Here is a 19072-nt window from a genome sequence, read left to right on the forward strand (position 1 = left end):
AAAACCTGACTTATTTGTGAATTAACGGTATCTGATTTATTTATGAGAAAAGAAGTAGAATTTTCACACTTGGGATGTGTAAAAAAACCCACTCAGATAAAGTAAGAATATATTATGGAGGATTATTTTAAGTGACTTAGGAAGGCTGACTGTACGAGATCTAATGTATCTTGATTTGTATCTTGCATAATCCTTGCCAGGAGTAACTGTAATAACCATCCTGCTGGCTTGTATTGCTAAGCAGACTTTTTTTCTTGGGCAGCTACAACATTACTTGTGTTTAAGTAATTGTAATAATGTATCCATTATTCTTCAAAAAAAGTAAAACTTTATAGTACTCATTTTGTGGAAAACGCGTAACTCTTCTCATAAACTGTATCACAGGCTTTACTTATACTTAGATGGAAAGTTTTTAAAAAGTCACCAAAACCCAACCAAACAAAAAAACCCACCCCAAAACAAAACCCCAGCCTACCCACCCTGGAACAAACATAACCCTCAACCTTGTTTTTTTTTCTTATTAGTGTTGAATGAAAACCTAAATTTTGTTCCCTCTGAATCTGTCAGGTATGCACAGTATTCCACTGTGCGTTGTATGTTTACCTCCTCAAAAATATTTTTTATCAATCTCTTTACAGATGTGTGGTACTTTCTGACCCTTTGAAAGACTCTTCCCGTTCTCAGGAATCTTGGAATGCCTTCCTGACCAAACTCAGGACGTTGCTTCTCATGTCTTTCACCAAAAACTTAGGCAAGTTTGAAGATGACATGAGAACTTTGAGAGAGAAAAGGACTGAGCCAGGGTGGAGCTTCTGTGAATATTTCATGGTCCAGGTAAGAGTCTCTTTTTACTGAATGAAGTACTTGAGTCCTAGTTTTAGTAATGGCCTTTTTTATTGTAGTTGGCTTTCTGGTGCTTCTAATGCTCTCTTCATTCTTTGAGGGTTGGGTACGAAATACAAAGAATGGTATAAAAGCAGCATTTTTAGATCTTGTTTGCAGCAGGCTCTTGGTACATTGTAGTGAACTGCTGTTACAGAAGCAGAATCTTTGCAGGCCTGTCAAAGTTTTATGAATCTCAACTGAAACAAATTGCATCTAGAAAGTATTGCTCTTGAATTTTGGGTAAATGTCCTATTACTCTGCCTGTGCAAAGACACTCAGGCTTGTAATTTGTATTTAATATGAATGTTGCTTTGCTTTCTCTGTTTAGATTATTATCAGTATGTATGGAGGTGATTCTTAGGAAAGTGCCTGTTTTGAAGTACTCCAAATAAAGAATGCCTTAAATTCCCTTTTTTTAATATTTCTAAATATATCTCTGTTTCAGCTAGTATAGAGAAAAGCAAGAAACTACTGTTTGATAGAATTAAAGGTCTTGATTCCTTTGAAATTTTCTGGTCCCTGTACAGTCCTGTCCTCCACACCAGTTCCATCTCATCTTCATGTTTGCATTGACTTCATGGACTACCTCTTGTATACGTTATATCTAATCCTCAGACTTTTCCTACTTACCACTGTGGCTCTCTTCTCTGCATACAACTGGTACTGCAGTTTCGCAGTGTAAACAGAGGGGAAAAAGTTGTAACTATTAAGGGAGATGAGTCTTTAGCAATTTCTTTTCTTTCTTTTTTAAAAAAACTTTTAATAGATGTATGAACAATATCTTGTAGTGAATCAGGATATGGATACACAACAGAATTTACTGGCAAAGCAGTATGACTTAATCTTCTTTTGTGAATCATCCTGTGTTAGGAAGAAATAGTGCATCTGCTACAATGGCAGGTTTTCCTAAATGTGTGAATACTGGAAGGGGAAGAATGTTGGAAAAAGTAGTTCCTGGACCTCTACGTATGCTACTAATTTGATACTACATACAGGGCTACAGCTTGATATATCCTCACTAGATAAAGAGGAGGGGGACAGGCTGTTATACCTGTCATGACTAATACCAGTAACATGCTCCTTGTATTGCTTGTGTGTCAAAAGGAAGAACTGGCCTTTGTCTTTGAGATGCTGCAGCAATTTGAGGATGCACTAGTGCAGTACGATGAACTGGATGCCTTGTTTTCTCAATATGTTGTCAACTTTGGGGCTGGCGGTAAGTGTCTTAAAATATTAAATATGTTAAGTGTATTAACTTCTTCACCATGCTTCTGCTAAATAACCCAGTGCTTTGGGTAGCATGTGCGTGGGAGAAAAAAGATGTTACTTTGCAGTGAAGATGCACTAGGCAGTTGGTACTCTTGTTTTGTGCTGTATGCAAACTCAAGTGTACATCAGTTATAGTCTTACTAAAGTTTTGGTTTTCATCTCTGAAGCTTAGAAGCAATTTCTAATGAAAACTTGCATTTTCATTTTTACTCGATGATTGTTAGAAACTGAGCCCTGAAACTAATTACCTGAGTATTGAGCTGGCTGAGATACAGTTGCTGCTTTCACAGTTCACTGTTCAGTTACTCATGAGGTAAAGAGCTTCCTGGAGAAACGTATTCAGTTTTGCCTCAAATTACATGAGACATTTGGTAATCGCTACAAAACTGAATAGAAAGATGTGCTTAATCTGCAGTACAAGTTTAACTTTCTCTTTAAGAAAAATTACTGTGCAAGAAGCATCAAATAACTTAAGACTTTTAATGAATTAAAGCATATGTTATTATATAACGGCTTTAATCAGGTATGTGTTATGATTCTAGTGAAAATATGGTGCAGGAATAATTTCAGTGAAATATATTTGTACTGGCTGAACCTGATGCTATACCTGGAAGTGGGGGCACATCTATGCATTATGGCTGAGTAAGAAATAGTTAAGTAGATAAAGCTTGTTTTGAACTTCAGCTAGGCTTAATTGCCAAGAAACACATTACAAACTGATTGCCACTATACTAATAACAAATAGGCAATTAGGGAAAAATGCCTATGGGGTTTGAATGTTCTGAAATCCAGTTATTTACTTAGCTGTGGAAGTCCTGTTGGTTTTTTGTTTTGCTTTTCATGTTAAGAACTATGTCATTTATTCATATGATAAACTTTAGGAAGAATAAGCCAGCTCACAACCTTGGGAGGGAAGAAGAGGCTTTGATAGAAAGCAGTGGTTGATTCTTGGATATTAACTTTATTTACTTAGATGGTGCAAACTGGCTGACATTTTTTTGCCAGCCAGTGAGGAGCTGGAATGGTTTAATTCTGCGAAAACCAATAGACATGGAGAAGAGAGAGCTAATTCAGAATCAAGAAGCTACTCTACTGGACTTGCGTAGTTACCTATTTTCTCGCCAGTGCACGTTATTAATCTTCCTGCAGAGGCCATGGGAAGTTTCCCAGCGAGCATTGGAGCTTCTTCACAACTGTGTGCAAGAACTCAAGCTATTAGAAGTGAGTCAGTGTAATATATTCCATTATGTGAATGATTTTATCCAATGATGATCTAACAAGATTTTTGAAGTGTAGATGTTGGTGACCAGAAAACAGTAAGCGCTGGCTGTGAGTTATCATATTGATGCTGTAATAACAGATTGTAACAGTGGTACAGTTGAATGTTCCATCATGAGGATGTCTTCCGAAAGAAATTTGGAGACATCACATCCAAAAACCAAACCTGTATTTAGTTAAACTATTGTAGTCTTCACCTGGAAAGTTAACTTCTTGAGCTGGTAGGTAACTTGTCTGCTTCTTGCCTGGATTTATTACGAGTCTCTTATAGTTCCTATTCTTTAAGTCAATAACAGTGTTGCACTGAAGAAAGTAAGGCAGATTGGTTAATATGCTGATATGCACAGTAGTAGTCTGCAACAAAAAGCAGTTTTGAGCTAGAAAAAGTGTCTACGGTAGGGCTTCTTTCTGCCATGCAAGTTGGATACTGCTTTGGTTGCCTTTTGTGGTTCATTCTTTGTGATTCCTTTTGGTGCCCAGTAATGCTGTTAGGCAGAGACACACGTGTAATGCCAATCTCATCCAGTGACAGAAGGGAGAGACAGAAACAAGTGACAGCGCTCAAAGCTTTTTGTCATGTTCCATGCCTCCATGCTTTGCCCCTCCTCCCTCCATACTTTAGTTTCTGCTGATGTTTCTTAATCCTTCTAAAGAGGCTTTATCAGGGATGTTGTGCACTGATCATCCTCCGCAGATGTGTGTGAATTGAAATATATCTTTAAGAGTATAGTGTGCATGAGAATATTTCTGGATTTCACCTTGTGACTCATCCATGTCCTTAATCCCATGGGTGTCTGGTTCTCTGTTAGTTTTATCTGTGCTATTATAGCAGTAGCTGCTGACTTTTGCCTGTCTGATATTGTGGTAGTAAGTTCCATCATTCAAAACAGAATCCATGGATTTCAAACCAGAAAAATCTACTTCAGATGCATAGCCGACACTTTCATGTATTCTAAAACTAACATGTAATTCCTATAGATAGTATATTTTGTGGTGTTTTGTTTTAATTTCCAGAATAAATACATGGACCCTTCTAAATCTCTGAAGGTACTTCCTGCAGTTCCCCTTTTACTCCACCCTAAGTCTGTCCTGTGCCCCCAGTGTTTGGGGCTCTTCTCTGTACTGTCTCTTATTTCTGCTCTTTTTTCTTGCTGTGGTGATCCAAACTGAATGCAGGTGTTCAGGCTGTGAGACAGTGACAGTTGTTTGTGCATAGCATGTGGTTATCCCTGTTGTGATCCTTTCTTTTAATGCAGGAAAACCTCTTAATGTGGCTTGACAGCACTGAACGCATAGCGGAAATCTGAACTACTCTGTTTTTAAGATCATTCTTTTCCTGAAAATGCTTTCAGAATTCAGATCTCTTCCCCCCGCCCAGTGCGTTGTTCTTGGATGTTCAACTTTCCTATCACATTAGTCAATTAGCTAGTCTAGTTTATTATGGATTTTGAGACTTTCATAGTCTTTCTAAAAGGACTGTTTTTACATTGTTTAGGACCAGGATTTTGAGACACCATTATCATGACTATATTCCAGATCTTTAGTTATGCTCATCTTTATCTCAATTCTTGAAATATTCCAGTATCAAGCTCTTTCTCTGTCATGTCCTGAATGATAATCCCTTCTTGGTGTGTGGTTTGGTGGGTTTTTTTTGATGTCTTACCCTTTGTTTAACAAACTTCTTATTGTGAAGGAAACATACTGATTTCTTTTTTTTTTTTTTTTCAGGTTTTTAAATCTCTTCTTAGTGTATTTTTAATTTCAGTCTCAGATCTGATGTCTCTGTAGGAAAGTAGTAGTATATTTACATATTTTTTTCCTAACTCTGCTTTCCTTAGGCTTAATTTCCAAAGTTTTTAAATTTTTCCAAGTACTAGTACCTATTAGTCCTCTCTTCCTTCTATTTCGTTATCAATTATCAAATCGAGTTAATATAAACAGTTTGGTTGCTTAGCTGTCTTTGTTTCGTGAAGTAATATATATAAATTATTTAGGAGGTAGTGACAGTTGGCGTGTTTTTTTTGTATTAGAGTAAGCTCTTCCAAGAGGCTCTGCTATGTTGTATCAGGAAAAGTATTTTGCTGAAATATTTTCTCATCTGACTAATACTTATTTCCCAGTTAATTTTTTCTGTTCATCTTCAGGTCTCTGTTCCTCCTGGAGCTTTGGATTGTTGGGTATTTTTGAGTTGTTTGGAAGTCTTACAAAGAATAGAAGGCTGCTGTGATAGGGCTCAAATAGACGCAAATGTTTCCCACACAGTTGGTTTATGGAGCTATGCCACTGAGAAGGTGAGCAAATGATGTGTTGCAATTGTGATATTACAATTTTGAAACAGACCATTTGTTTCTGTGGAACAGATTTTACACTTTTTATTGTGGAATTTAATATGGGGTTCTGTACATTGTCTTTAGTCTAGATGAGGCATCCAGGTTTATATCCACATTTTCTGCTGTCAGATGAGGCCTGGGAGTAACTAGGGTGTGTTCACCTATTTGTCTGTCCCCCTGGCTCTTTCACCACTACTTTGATAGTGACTGGCTAATTAAACTCCAGAATGAACTCAGTCCATGTTGACTGAGAGAAGGAACATAAGTTTCAGTTACAGCAGGAGAAGCTGCCCAGATATGGATGCATTTACCGTTATAAATGGAGATTACAGCAATATGTTTATGTAGTTCATTGTTTCTTCAGTACGTTAGTATGGTAGTAATAGAACCCTAGCTTCTTTGAAGGTGTTACCGTTGGCAGCTTGTGAAAGAGGCAATTAAGTAATAATTTGCAATTTTTCAGTTACCACCCCTTACCATGAAGTAGAAATTGTAAAGTAGCCTTTTCAGTTTGATTAAGCCCCTTCCCTAATTATATGAATGCCCTTTTGAGTTCCACTTACTCCATTTCTAAGGTTGCTACTGCTTTCCACTGTTGAAAAACAGTTTAGAAAGATGACAAACTCCAGAAACTACTAAAATAGCGTACTGTGATCTTTGTGGATGTTTTTGAAACCAGTGTAAGCTCATGCTCTTGTTTGCATAGCCTGTAGAATATCTCCTATTTATTTTAATTATAGTTTGCTCATATGTCAGTAGACTTAAGAATCTTCTAACTGACTCTAGGAGATTCTTGTCTTACTAAGAAAAAAGCAGAGAAAGACAGTTTCACTTTGAAGAGTTACTGTTTAAGAAAAAAAAGTGTGTGTATGTGATCAGAATAAAGGAAACAATTCTTCGTGTAAAGTGGTGATGGATGCATCACGTTCTTCCCGTGCTTCTTACACATTTCTATAGAAAGTTTGTACCTGAGTTGGAAATGTTCCTCCCATTCACAGCTCTTCTAACACAAAGGATAAAGGGAAAAAATGTAGGATAATGAGTAGGAGTGAGGTGGAACAGACTGAATGAAATTTAGCAACTGGTGACAAAATTAAGTGGAATTTTAAAAAAAATAAGTTGATGGCCATCCCCATTTTGTATGGTGAGTAAAATGACAAGCTGAGACCTTTTTTCTTTTGTAGGCTTACCATGGTACTTGATTGAGTTATTGTAAATAAATTAACCAATTGACCAACAGAACTGAACTTCTTTAAGACAGTATCCTCTGCTGACTTCTGGGTGTCAGGCATTCCAGCTGCTGTCAAGGGGTTTTATGGTAGTTGTGTGGATTTGTTTTAACACTGTTAGAGTCATAGAATCATTTAGGTTGGAAAAGATGCTTAAAATCACAGAGTCTAACTGTTAACCCAGCACTGCCAAGTCCACCACTAAACCAAGTGCCACATCTTTTAAATACCTCCAGGGATGGTGACTCAGCCACTTCCCTGGATAGCCGTTCCAGTACTTGATAATGGTTCTGGTGAATAAATTTTTCCTAATATCCAACATAAACCTCCCCTGATGCAACTTGAGGCCATTTCCTTTTGTCCTACACTTGTTACTTGGGAGAAGAGACCAACCCACACCTTGCTACAACCTTTCAGGTAGTTGTAGAGAGCAAGGAGGTCTCTCCTGAGCCTCCTTTTCTCCAGGCTGAACAACCCCAGTTCTCGCAGCCGCTCCTCATAAGAACTGTGCTCCAGACCCTTCACCAGCTCCATTGCCCTTCTCTGGACACGCTCCATCCAGCACCTCAGGGTCTGTCTTGCAGTGAGGGTCTTGCAAAACTGAGCACAGGATTTGAGGTGCAGCCTCACCAGTGCCCAGTACAGGGGGACGGTCCCTTCCCTAGTCCTGCTGGCCGCACTGTTTCTGGTACAAGCCAGGGTGCTCTTGGCAGTCTCGGGCACCTGGGCACACTGCTGGCTCGTGTTCAGGCAGCTGTCGACCAGCACACCCAGGTCTTTTTCCACCAGGCAGCTTTCCAGCCACTCTTCCCGAAACCTGTAGCATTAGCTATGCTAATCATCTCTTTTTCAAGAAGGTTTTCACCTGAATACAGTACTTCTGGTGAATTTGCAAGCTTGTCTAATCAGTGTACTTGAGACTGCCAACATTTCTTGATTATATTGTTTTCAAAAATAGAATACAAACACAGTTATTAGAAATCATCTTTGGCAGTAACTGCCAAACATCTCAAGCTTTTTCCATGTTTATATGGAAAACCAGAAGGATTTATTCCTATGAAGTGTTATGCATGTAGGGATGTGTATGTATATGCATGTGTTCCAATGTTATTTGAGTCGCTAACTTATATGCAATTTAATTCTTCATAAAATTAATTTCTACTGTGAGAATAACAGTTAAATTTGAAAGGTTCTCTACTTTCTTTCCATGGAGTGTCTATAATACAGATCTTACAATCAGTGTAATATGACAGCAGTGGAAATATATTATAGGAATGATGTAACAGAATAAAAGGAATTTTGTATTGATTTTTGTAGCCTATTGAAAACAAGTGTATGGTTTCTCTTACAGTTAAAATCTCTGGGTTATTTGTGTGGACTTGTGTCAGAGAAGGGACCCAATTCAGAAGACCTTAACAGAACTGTCGATCTGTTAGCAGGGTTGGGAGCAGAACGCCCTGAAACAGGTATTACCAGGAATGTACGCATTCTTTCTAATAACTGATTTTTTCTTTAACAGATAGCATTTAAATCCATACATATATATAAACATTGATAGAACTTTATCTCTTAAGAATTCTTTTAATGTGCGGCTAGTACTTTAAATTATCAATGCATCTCCTTACTGTTGCAAGTATTTTTCCATTAATGCTCCATTTATCAGCATTTAGGTAAGTAGTCTTGAACAGTATTGGTTTTGAATAAAGTTTTTAATACTTTCAGATGAGTATTAAAATTATTTCAAAAAGAAATGGAGCATCCTTGATCTGATGCAAATAGATAACCTGCAACTGGAGCTACAAAGTGATATTATTTGAGTTGAAGTGATTATTTGAGTGGCTGAACAATCAAATTTATTTACTTGTTGAGGATTTTATCACTTGGAAAGATATTTCTGAAGGGAAGAAGCTTTCAGATGTTAAATACGCTAGAACAATTAGTGTCTTTGAAGCATTAGCTGACAGGCTGAAATTCATTTGCTTTGCAGGTATGATGATGTATGATTCTTAATTTAGTGCCGTGGTGCCTGTTGTATTTATTTCAAATGGGGGCTTTTTTTCATCTAGAAATATTGACACATATTTGGTCTGGCAAAGACTTAAATTCAGCAAGTAATTTTCCTTTGAAGTACTTTGCTTGAAGTAGTAAAATATCTTTAAATTACACTATGCTTCTGTCATGTTAATTTGTAAATACAGCAGCGGGGAGTTGTGAGAATATTACTTTTGGCACAATATGGTATTAAGTACAATTGTGTGTGTTTCTAGGTTGAATAAATGTTATGAAATACTGCTTGGAGAAGTTAGTACAGTAACTGTGTTGCTGCTTGCCTTTACCCTGCTACCCTGAACATTGCTCATGTATGCATGCACACACAGGCAGTTGTGAAATAGCCTTTCTTGATCTTATTTTAGAGCCTGGGGAAGAAACTCATGATCTGTCTCTAAGTGTTGATGATGTTTCCCCATAAAATTATTTTAAGTTTTCTCTTCACTTTCTACTGAAGGAAAAAGTGAGGTGGGGTGTGTTATTAAAATAGGAATGTATTAGTAAGTGACACCTCTTTTTCTGCTTTTTTCTAAAGCCAATGCATCACAGAGCCCTTACAAGAAACTTAAAGAGGCCTTATCATCTGTAGAAGCTTTTGAAAAACACTACTTAGTAAGTATGAGTTTTGGTTACTTACGTTAGTTTTGTGTGTTTATGTTATAGATTGAATAAAGCCAGAATATTCAAACCTGAGAAGATAACACTGAAATGTAAATCTGTAATTTGGTATCAAAGGTTGTTGCTTACACACTGAACACAACAAAGCTGATTTGTTTTACAGCTGGAACCCTATATGGGCTCCAAGTTTCAAATATTTGAATTAACTTCAATATTTACAGTTATGAGTTGGAGGTTATTATCTCTAAGAATGTATACTTAGTTATTAAAAAAGCCAATGTCATGGCTATCATATTCCGCTATCCCAAATTCAGAATTAATTGAAGCTTCCCCAGAAGAATATTGATGCATGGATTCAGCTTCCTCTTGAATGGTTTAGACTTGTATCTTGCAATGGGTGTTACATGTTCTAAGTTCTACTGATGAGATTTTTGTATAAACTGTGGGTCATCTGTGAATCATAAGGTTGGAGCTGTTACAGATTAAAACATTAGACTTCTCATTGCGCTTTAATATGCATGATTATTTCCTGACAGCTCCCTTATTGAGGAGCCATTGTAATGATCTTCTGTTTTTTTCTGTAAATGATTGTTAAATAAACCAAAAAAAAACCTGACTGTCCTAAGATTGTGCTTGATTTTGGGGGGGGTTGGTTTGGGATTTTTTTTTTCTGCTTAATAATTTTCCTCTGAAATTTCTTATATTTGCAATACTACCGTTAAAGTTTTCTTGGAAAAAGTTGGACGAAAACTGAGCAATTTTTTTTTTTTAATCTGAGAACTAGGTGGTAGTTATTTTTACAAAACTTTATTGAAAGAAAAAGTCTCAAAAGATTTTGTCTGAAGATACCAGGTTTCATTTTTATACTTCAATTCCTTGCAGGACTAGGTGGATAGCTGGACCAAAACTAAAATCTTTAAAGTGCTAGCTGCTCTTACATACTCAGTTCCAACTTAGACCTGAAAATCTCCACTAAATTCAGCAGTAACTTTCTAAATTGAGGAAACTAGGTGGGATCTGCAGAATTTGCCAATGAAAGAACGGCTATTCCTGTTTGTATTTCTGACTACACTTTTATACAACAGAAATGTAGATTTGGATATACTGCAAAATATTGGTTCCTATGTCCTTGTCACATAAATATATAAAATTTTTATATAACCATATTTTATCCATGTATTAAGTGAAGAAGAACATGGAATTAGTTAAAATTTCCAGAGACAGCGAAGATAATTTATTTGTATTTAAAATTTTAATGAGTCTGGAAAGTAAAATGCAGCTTTCAGATGTGTTGAAAGGAAGAAGTGATGAGCTTTTGTTACCAGAAAAGGCTTTTTTCTCACTCAATGGCTAATTTCCTGTAACAACTTCTGAATCTTTTGCAAGGCTGTCAAATCTTCTACCAGCATGTTGGCTTGTGCCTTAATTTTGGAGGAACACAGGTTTTCATTTGTTATGTGTAGCTGGTGTCTAAGACTTCTCTGGTTATCCTGATCTGTTAAGGAGTGATCACGTAGTTTATTGTAGGATATTCTTGCGAGTTCTTAACAAAAGTTATTTTTCTAGGTTTCCATAAGTAACATTAAAAATGGCCTAACAGAAGTTTTGGGAGCTCATTTGAGGTCACTTCCCTGCCCCATAGGAGTTGATGCTTTCTGACAGATACTCTGCAAAATATTTAGGCAGTTGGAAGCTCTTAAGCAATTTTTTTTTGGAAGGATCTTAATATACTAGGTGAAGAAGAATGAGCTTCTCTGAAAGGTTCCTGACAGTCAGAAGAGGCTGTGGGTTTGTAAATATAATGTGAAATGTTTTATGTATCAGACCAGAGATTCTTACATACTTGAGAAAAAAGTTTGGGGGCGATATACAGTGCGTGTTGTAACTGCTGATTTTGTGAGAAGGATTTGTCACTGTTATTACAAGCTCAAAGCAGGGTGAGGAAGGTGACACGACAGTGTGGCTACGTTGGAAATTAAAGATGACTGAGGAACTTGAGTTTGGGATTGCTTAGTTTCAAGCAAAATTCCTTTAAGGCACTCTTGCAAAAATACTTGTTCCGATTATAACTTAACATTCTGTGTTTAATTGTATGTTTACATACTACAAACTTTCAAATACTTAATGGTATTATGCACAGCTTTAAAGTGAAAGAATCTTTTACCACATTCTGTGTGTAGTTTATTTGGTTTTGAAGTATTAATTGTGAGTCTGAGGCAAGCTCTAATGTTGTTCTAAATATGTTACGTGTGGCGTATGCTGGAATGATACACTCACAGTCCTGCAATGATAATCTAATGGCATATAGTCACTGAGAAATAGGTGCTTTCAAAAAAAAAAAAAGACAGGAGGATTAAAGTGTAAAGAATTGCTTGAAACTGCGTCTCGTCTATTATTTTGGTGGTTACGACTTGCCTTATCTAATTTTTAATAGGCTTTTTTCTTCTGCTACATCTGCATAACACAGATATGGGATAATGACCAACTGTAGAGAAAGTGAAGATGACCTGAAAGTGCCCTATATTGTGTGCTGGGGGCAAGGGGAAATCTAAAAAGTGACTCATTTTGTTGTAGCAGTTTAGTTACTGGCTATGAATTTGTGTGAAATACCATATAGCTATTTAAAAAATATATAAAGCTTATAATAGTTTCTTTTTTTTTAAACAGGATCTGTCCCATGCCACCATTGAAATGTACACAAATATTGGAAGAATTCGCTCAGCTAAGCTTGTGGGAAAGGACTTGGCAGAGTTTTATATGTAAATGAATATTTAAAATGTCTTAAATGCATTAGCTTTGAAAAATTTAAATATAATCCTTGAGGAAAATACACAATATTAAAAAGGAATTTTAAAAAGTGTTTTTGAAAATGTAAACATGCCCTAAGTTTCAGGCTGTGTTTCAGCAAAAAGAAAAAGAGCACCAGCAATCTTTTTATATCAAGCCCTAATTCTCACTCATATTTTAGTACTCTTGCCTTTAACTGTCCTATATGTTCTTTAGTGGATCCTTCTAGGGAGAAAAGGACAGTGGGGGCGGGGGAGGAGGGGGAGGAGGAAGGTCTTTACTTTGCCTTTACTATGGTCTGCTTTAAAACATGGATTCTAACTTCTTTCAAATTTTATAGTTAACTATATGTGTGTCAATATAAACCTAAGAAAAGCCAGACGACATGTTTTTTGGAGAGTAGTCAGTTTCATATTTGATTGTAAAATATTTGTTTCCCCCGCTGTGAAAATTATAGTGATTTTATTCCGAATTTCCAAATATATTTTTTTGTGTTTATTCCTGCTGTTAAATTCCACTAAAGGAACCTCCTGCATTGATTTTCTGTTTCATTTTATTTTTCTTACTTGATGGGTTTGGGAGTCCTAAGTGGTTTTTGGGGAAAATATGTTTGGGTATGCTTCTCACCTATGCTGACTAAAGCAGTCTGATCTAGCCACAACAGATTCTCCTAAATTAACCAAAGTTTTCACCTGAGGGAATAATACTAGGTTTAAATACTACCATGGAACTGCTGCATAGTGATAAACCAATATTTTCATTGAAGCATTTCCCTGCTTCAGAATTGCTGAGTAAGCAGATTTTTAGTTAACTGTCAGAAGCTTGAGATGGCTTTTGTTGCATTTGTGGGAGGTAGCTTCACCTCACTTGCTCTGACTTGGGATAGATCTGTATATGAAGCCTTTTGTTGACATGGTATAGTTACTGCAGTTCTTCTTGCTTAAGTGATATGCTGGTAATATATCAAAATATTAGCCTAATGGTTCACTGCATCTTGTTCTGCATTCGTATGCAATGTTCCATTCCCATCACCACTTCTTGAAAACGTGTAGAGATTTCAAGGCTGCGAAGGTTCTTATATCACTCTGTACTCACTCCTTTATTTTAAAGGAGGAAGAAAGGTCCGCAGAAGGCAGAAGTGTATCTTCAAGGAGCACTGAAAACTTACCTTGCCGAGGGCTGGGCATTGCTCGTCACACATACAAGAAAACAGTTAGCTGAATGTCAGAAACACCTTGGACAGATAGAAAAGTATCCTTTAAAAGGTGGAACCAGAAAAATCAAGATTGGAGAAAATGGTATTTCTGATTATTTTTTTGACGTATCCGTTAACTTTTATTTAACAGTAAAGACTGTCAAACATCAAACAGCTGAGTTATTTCTTGTTTCCACTGTTGCTGCTCGTTTGGGGAGGGTTGTGTTATTTATTTTTTAATTATTTTTTTTAACATCTGGTTTGCTTAATACCTTTTGCATATGGTTGCTGCTCTCTGTTTTAAATACATCAAGGCTCTAGAGGGTGATGCAACATGGATAGCGTGAAGTTTGTAATTACTTGAGCAGATACCACAGAGGGTTTTTTTATGATTGTGTTTGTACTTAATCATTATGAAAGTTTTTATGTGGTACTGTATTTGTCATTTGGTAAATATGACATTATAGTGTCTTCCTATATTAAGGAGCTTAATTTCTGGGCTTTCTATAGCTGCTACTACCTTTTTCCTGTATCTCCAGCGCTCAAAATTATAAAGTGTGTCTTATGACTTGATTATGGTGAGTGATGCTGTAACAGCTGGCAGATTCTCAGCCAAATAAATTCAAATATAATAAAATACTCAAGTTATTTAGTTCTAAATGTTGGGCAGCGTAATGCAACACACTGGGTCTTTAACTTACATGCTGCGTTTATCTATTGCCAAACAATGAATTTTCTATTCTCACTAATTGTTTTAGATGCAGGAAGATTGCACAGGTCAATGATATTTTGGTAGGTCTGCAGAAAGTAGAGATTTTGCAATACTCTCAGATGATAGTATGTCTTCCATTGTTTCATTTCTAATGGAAGTGTGTGGTGATGATAAAAGCAGGTCTTTTTAAAAGATTAGAAAAGCAGCGCCTGAATTGTCTCATTTTCAGTCAGATTTTTGAATGTTGTAGGTTTCTGCTTCACATTTCCTTAACATTCTTAGCTATCTTCAAACAAGCAGCCTTTTAGCTGGTGATAGTCTTTTAACAGAAGATGAACGCAGAAGCTTTTGCCAAGAAATACTAGATTTTGCCAATCAGCAAGCAGAGAACCAAGGTAAGTCTGGTTCTTAAATACTTAAAGCTTAAGCTGTTGTAATCTGATCTTTTCCTAAAAGAGGAAGGCTTTTTCACGTGGGTTTCATTACCCTGTGCATAACTTCTGAACTAACATGGTTTTTTTTCTTGTCATCTCCGTAACATTTATAAAATTTCTGCAATAAATAAGAATAGTCAGAGGTGAAAGGGTAATCAACATTTTCATCCTGGAGAGTCTTTGTTTTCCTTCACGTATCTGTTTCTCTGCTTTGACAGCTCATAATATATCTTGTGTTGTGGGTTTTTTCAATTGCTAATTTATCTTTGGCTCTACATTGCTGGTATGCAGATGGCAGCTCTGTGATGATACTTCTTTGGTTTTTGTGCTAGATATGTACCTGTCCACTTGCAGCTTATTTTGACCATCCTACCTCTTCTCTTTATTCTTCCTGCTGCTTTAGTAAGACCTTGTCTTCAGATATTAATCATAATTCAAATTCATACAGAATACTTCCTGTAGATCTAAGGACTATTCATTTTTATGCAGAATTTTTTCTTGAATGGATATACCATAAATAATATCTTATTTTAGACTTGCTTCGTACTGCCTCAGTGTTGGATTTTGGAATCTAGAAAAGAGAATGAAAAACCTTCGTATGGTAATGCTGATGGCTCAAGGCACCAGTCCGATCATTAGTTTCTTAAACTTGTACTTGCCCTTGACTTACGTGCTCTGGGAATTTTGTCACTTTATGCTGTTGTGTTTTTCTAGAACACTTTATATCCTAGTGAAATGTTAAACTTCTGCTTAGACCCTGTCTTTTAGTTTGGTTGTCTTTAATAGCCAGAGTACTAAAACTGTAGTAGTTGTAACTGTTAGAAAACAAATCTCAGCATCTTTAAGTCTCATTTCTATGCACGATAAAACTAAAATATGAAAGTATTGATTTATAGTGAAAAGTCATTGATCTGTTTAATTCTAGAGGTTAAATTTTTTAAGAGAAAAGATTTGTTGATCTCCAGCAGCACGGGAGAATAAAATCCCTGATTTTATCTTTTCAGGTCAAAAGGTTATATTGCCTATGCACTCCTTCGCACAGTTGAAAACTCTACATTTTGACCCTCCAAATGCTGTTGTCCATGTGGGTGGAAAGTTGTCTATTGAATTGACTTTGCTGAGCCAAATGCCCATACCTGTCCAAGTGGATCAGATTGCCATCCATGTTCACTTCAGCATTGAAAAAAATAGTTACAGAAAAACAGCTGAGTGGCTCACTAAACACAAAACTTCCAATGGTGTTATCAGCTTTCCATATGAAATTGCAGGGTTTCCTTTGTCAAGAAACAACTTGCCAGCACTGGAGCTATACGAAATGTATGAACGGAGTCCCTCGGATAACTCTTTGAACACAGCAGGAATTATTTGCAAAAATGTGCACATGCTGCTACGAAGACAAGAGAGCAGTAGTTCGCTGGATATGCCCTCAGGGGTGACTTTAGAAGATGGGGCTCATGTGCTGAAATGCAACAACTTAATACTGGAACCAGGAGTCAATAAAATAATATTCAATACTCAGGTATGTTTTTATAGTTGAGTGAATGTAGCACTCATGAAAGAATAACTAAAACACTGGGTGAGGAAGAGCACAGTGCTGGCAAGTGGTACCTGTATTGCTTCCTGTTACAGTCTGGGTGATGCCGTTCCCCTTGTAGCTTTCTTTTTGTTGTTCTGGATCTAAATCTCCCTTGAAAGAAGGCTGGTTTGTTTGTGCCAGAATGTACAGGTGATCATCCTATTTGCAATCATTTGAGTCAGCCTTCCAAAACTTGTTTTAAACATCTTGATTATTGCTGCCAAAAATTCATATACAAAGTAATGTACTGCTTGTGAAGTCTGCCTTCGCTGTTGAGCTCGTTCAGAATAATGTTTAAAAATGTTGATGGGAATGCATTTTCTAGCCCTTAATAAGTGACTGTGTGGTTAAATTTCATTGATAGCCTGTTCTTCAGTGTGGAGGGTGGTAGAATATTTTTTCACTTAGTGGATGTAGTAAACCTACCTGCAAGAATTATGACAAAGTTAAGCTCAGCTTCAAATACTTGAATGTAGAAGATGTCAGAATTAAAACTGCCCCCACTATTCATTTTAATCACATAAGGAATGAAAAGACAAGAATGTAAGGATTTTTCTGCTACAGGAATACTTAATTTGCATGAGCAAAACCAGTGAAAATAGTGTGTCACCACGTAAATGCCATCATTGAAAAATGCATTACAGTCCTGCTTCTGCCATATAGTGTTATATATGAAACTTTCTCAATTTCTGACTTACACATGCATTCTAAGCTAGCTTAATACTTGGAGTAATCAATTTTTTCCTCCCATTCTTCCCCCAGCAAGCTAAGTATTCCTAGTAATCACTGAAATATTTAAGGACAGTAGTACTTATCACTTCTGTTCACATTACATTACTATTAGATGCATAGTAGCTAGATACCAGCATGCCTTGAGTACCAATCCCGTCGGTTGGTTGTGGTGATGAGTTTTTTTGGTTGGTTTTGGTTTTTTAAAGTGCCACTCATTCTGTGGCCTTGTACTTTGCTGATCTGTGGTTTGTTTGCTTGTTTTAATGAAATGTGGAAAGGCATTTACCTGCCGACTTAGTCCTAGGTAGTGAAATGCCAGACATTTTCAAAAGTGAGACTTCACCATCTGCTTGGCATTCCAGGGGTAGGAGCTTCTGGCCTCAATTATGTTGTTCTGTTGTTTGGGTTTCTTTAAGGACTTATATCTCCCCTCCCATCTCTGTAACCTGCACAGGGAAGTATTTAGTAGACTTCAATACGACAGCAATGAGTATCAGTGTAGAGAAAATCTGAGTGAGAAAATACTGAGAAACTGAATTACTAACAAGAGGTGGGGCAGAACAATGAGGAATGCAATAGGTCTTTCATAGCTGCTTCATTTTATGAGCATTATCCAGCCTGTATATTGGAAAGGGTATGGATGCTATGAAGAGGGGAGAGTGTTTTGCAGTCACATATGGTATATACACCTGCTAGCTTTGCCATTTTCCATTGATTTAAATTAGCTTTGGTGCCTTTTTTAAACTAATTTTGAAATAAGAATATACTTAGCTGCTTTTGATGACTAAAATTTGATAGCTAGACAGAGCTGGCTAGGAGGTTTCTTTAGCACTTTTAGCCTATTTTAGGTGCTCCACACCTGAGATTTTAACTTTCTCTTTTTTCCTTCTTTTTTTAATTGTTAATTTCTGTCTTATCTTAGGACTTTGCTTAGCCTATAGAAAGCTTCACTCTTACATACTCTGCCTTTCAGTTCCTCCAGTGCTGAGGCAGAAAGCACTAGAGAGGTGTGCTTGGTACATGTGATACATATGCTGTAGAAGCAATGGAGATGGCAGGTATCTCAAGGTGGAAGCTGAGTTCAAGTCTCTGATGATACACTGTGAAATGGCAGTAATGTCATTTGAACTACTTACTGACGTAATTTTTAGGTTTCTGATTCTTTCAGAGGACTGGGACAAGTCAATTGGATTTGGAGATGTGAGCGGTCTTGGTGGCTGCAAATGTACTTTCCTGGAAAATAAATTAACATGTATGTAGAATTAGATTTTGGGTGAAGGAGCCTTACTAGAAGAAAGGTGTTGGAGACTGAGCAGGCATTTTGGCTTAGTGGTATCAGGAACCAAGCTGAAACCACAGAAGAAGAGATACAGATGAAAAGATAGATATAGCTCTGCTTTAAATTTGCCCTGTTCTGCATGCTTCTGGTGGCTGTTGGAGGACGGGCAACCTGAGGCCTATAACTCTCCTATTTGCCCAACCTTCCTTTCTTGAAAGAACGAACTTTGCTTGGGAAGACTGCTCAGTGTGAATCCTCCTTATCTTTGTACAGCTGATCAAAGCATGACTTGTCTGTCCTTAAAGGGAAAATCTGAATATGCTACAATTTTGGCAGTGTATTCCTAGATAACATGGTGAAAGCTTCTCTAAATTTGGCCTGCAGTATTTACAAAGTATTTACTAAAAATCCATTATCATTGTAGTAGTATACTGTGTCACTTCTAGTGGATTACATGGCTGGCCAGAGGATAGAAGTTGCCGAGAACTTGCTTTCTAAATTTTCTTACAGTGATGCTTAATTGCACTGTTTTGCAGAGAGAGGAATGACTGTGCTTCTATGGTGCAGAAGCAGTTTGATTCTTTCTGTAGATTTTAGACTAACAATTAGTGTTACTTATGCTGATTAGCAATCTTCCAGTGTTTTATCAAGCTTTGAAAGAGATCAGAAAGCATTATCTAAATTCTTCAGATTGATGTT

General features: G+C 36.8%; 1 protein-coding gene across 2 annotated transcripts in view; it reads left to right on the forward strand.

Moving 5' to 3' along the window:
- The window catches only part of TRAPPC10 (trafficking protein particle complex subunit 10), a 44317-nt gene that overhangs the window by 13610 nt on the left and 11635 nt on the right, over positions 1 to 19072 (forward strand). For both annotated transcript variants that reach the window (XM_040585198.1, XM_040585197.1), the window contains exons 5-14: positions 639 to 834; positions 1990 to 2101; positions 3128 to 3375; positions 5577 to 5723; positions 8343 to 8457; positions 9576 to 9652; positions 12326 to 12417; positions 13556 to 13696; positions 14635 to 14747; positions 15791 to 16305. In XM_040585198.1, the coding sequence (XP_040441132.1) occupies positions 639 to 834; positions 1990 to 2101; positions 3128 to 3375; positions 5577 to 5723; positions 8343 to 8457; positions 9576 to 9652; positions 12326 to 12417; positions 13556 to 13696; positions 14635 to 14747; positions 15791 to 16305 (1756 nt within the window). The remainder of the gene's footprint in view (positions 1 to 638; positions 835 to 1989; positions 2102 to 3127; positions 3376 to 5576; positions 5724 to 8342; positions 8458 to 9575; positions 9653 to 12325; positions 12418 to 13555; positions 13697 to 14634; positions 14748 to 15790; positions 16306 to 19072) is intronic.

This window comes from Falco naumanni, chromosome 2 (assembly GCF_017639655.2).
Source record: "Falco naumanni isolate bFalNau1 chromosome 2, bFalNau1.pat, whole genome shotgun sequence".
In the NCBI taxonomy this organism is placed as follows: domain Eukaryota; kingdom Metazoa; phylum Chordata; class Aves; order Falconiformes; family Falconidae; genus Falco; species Falco naumanni.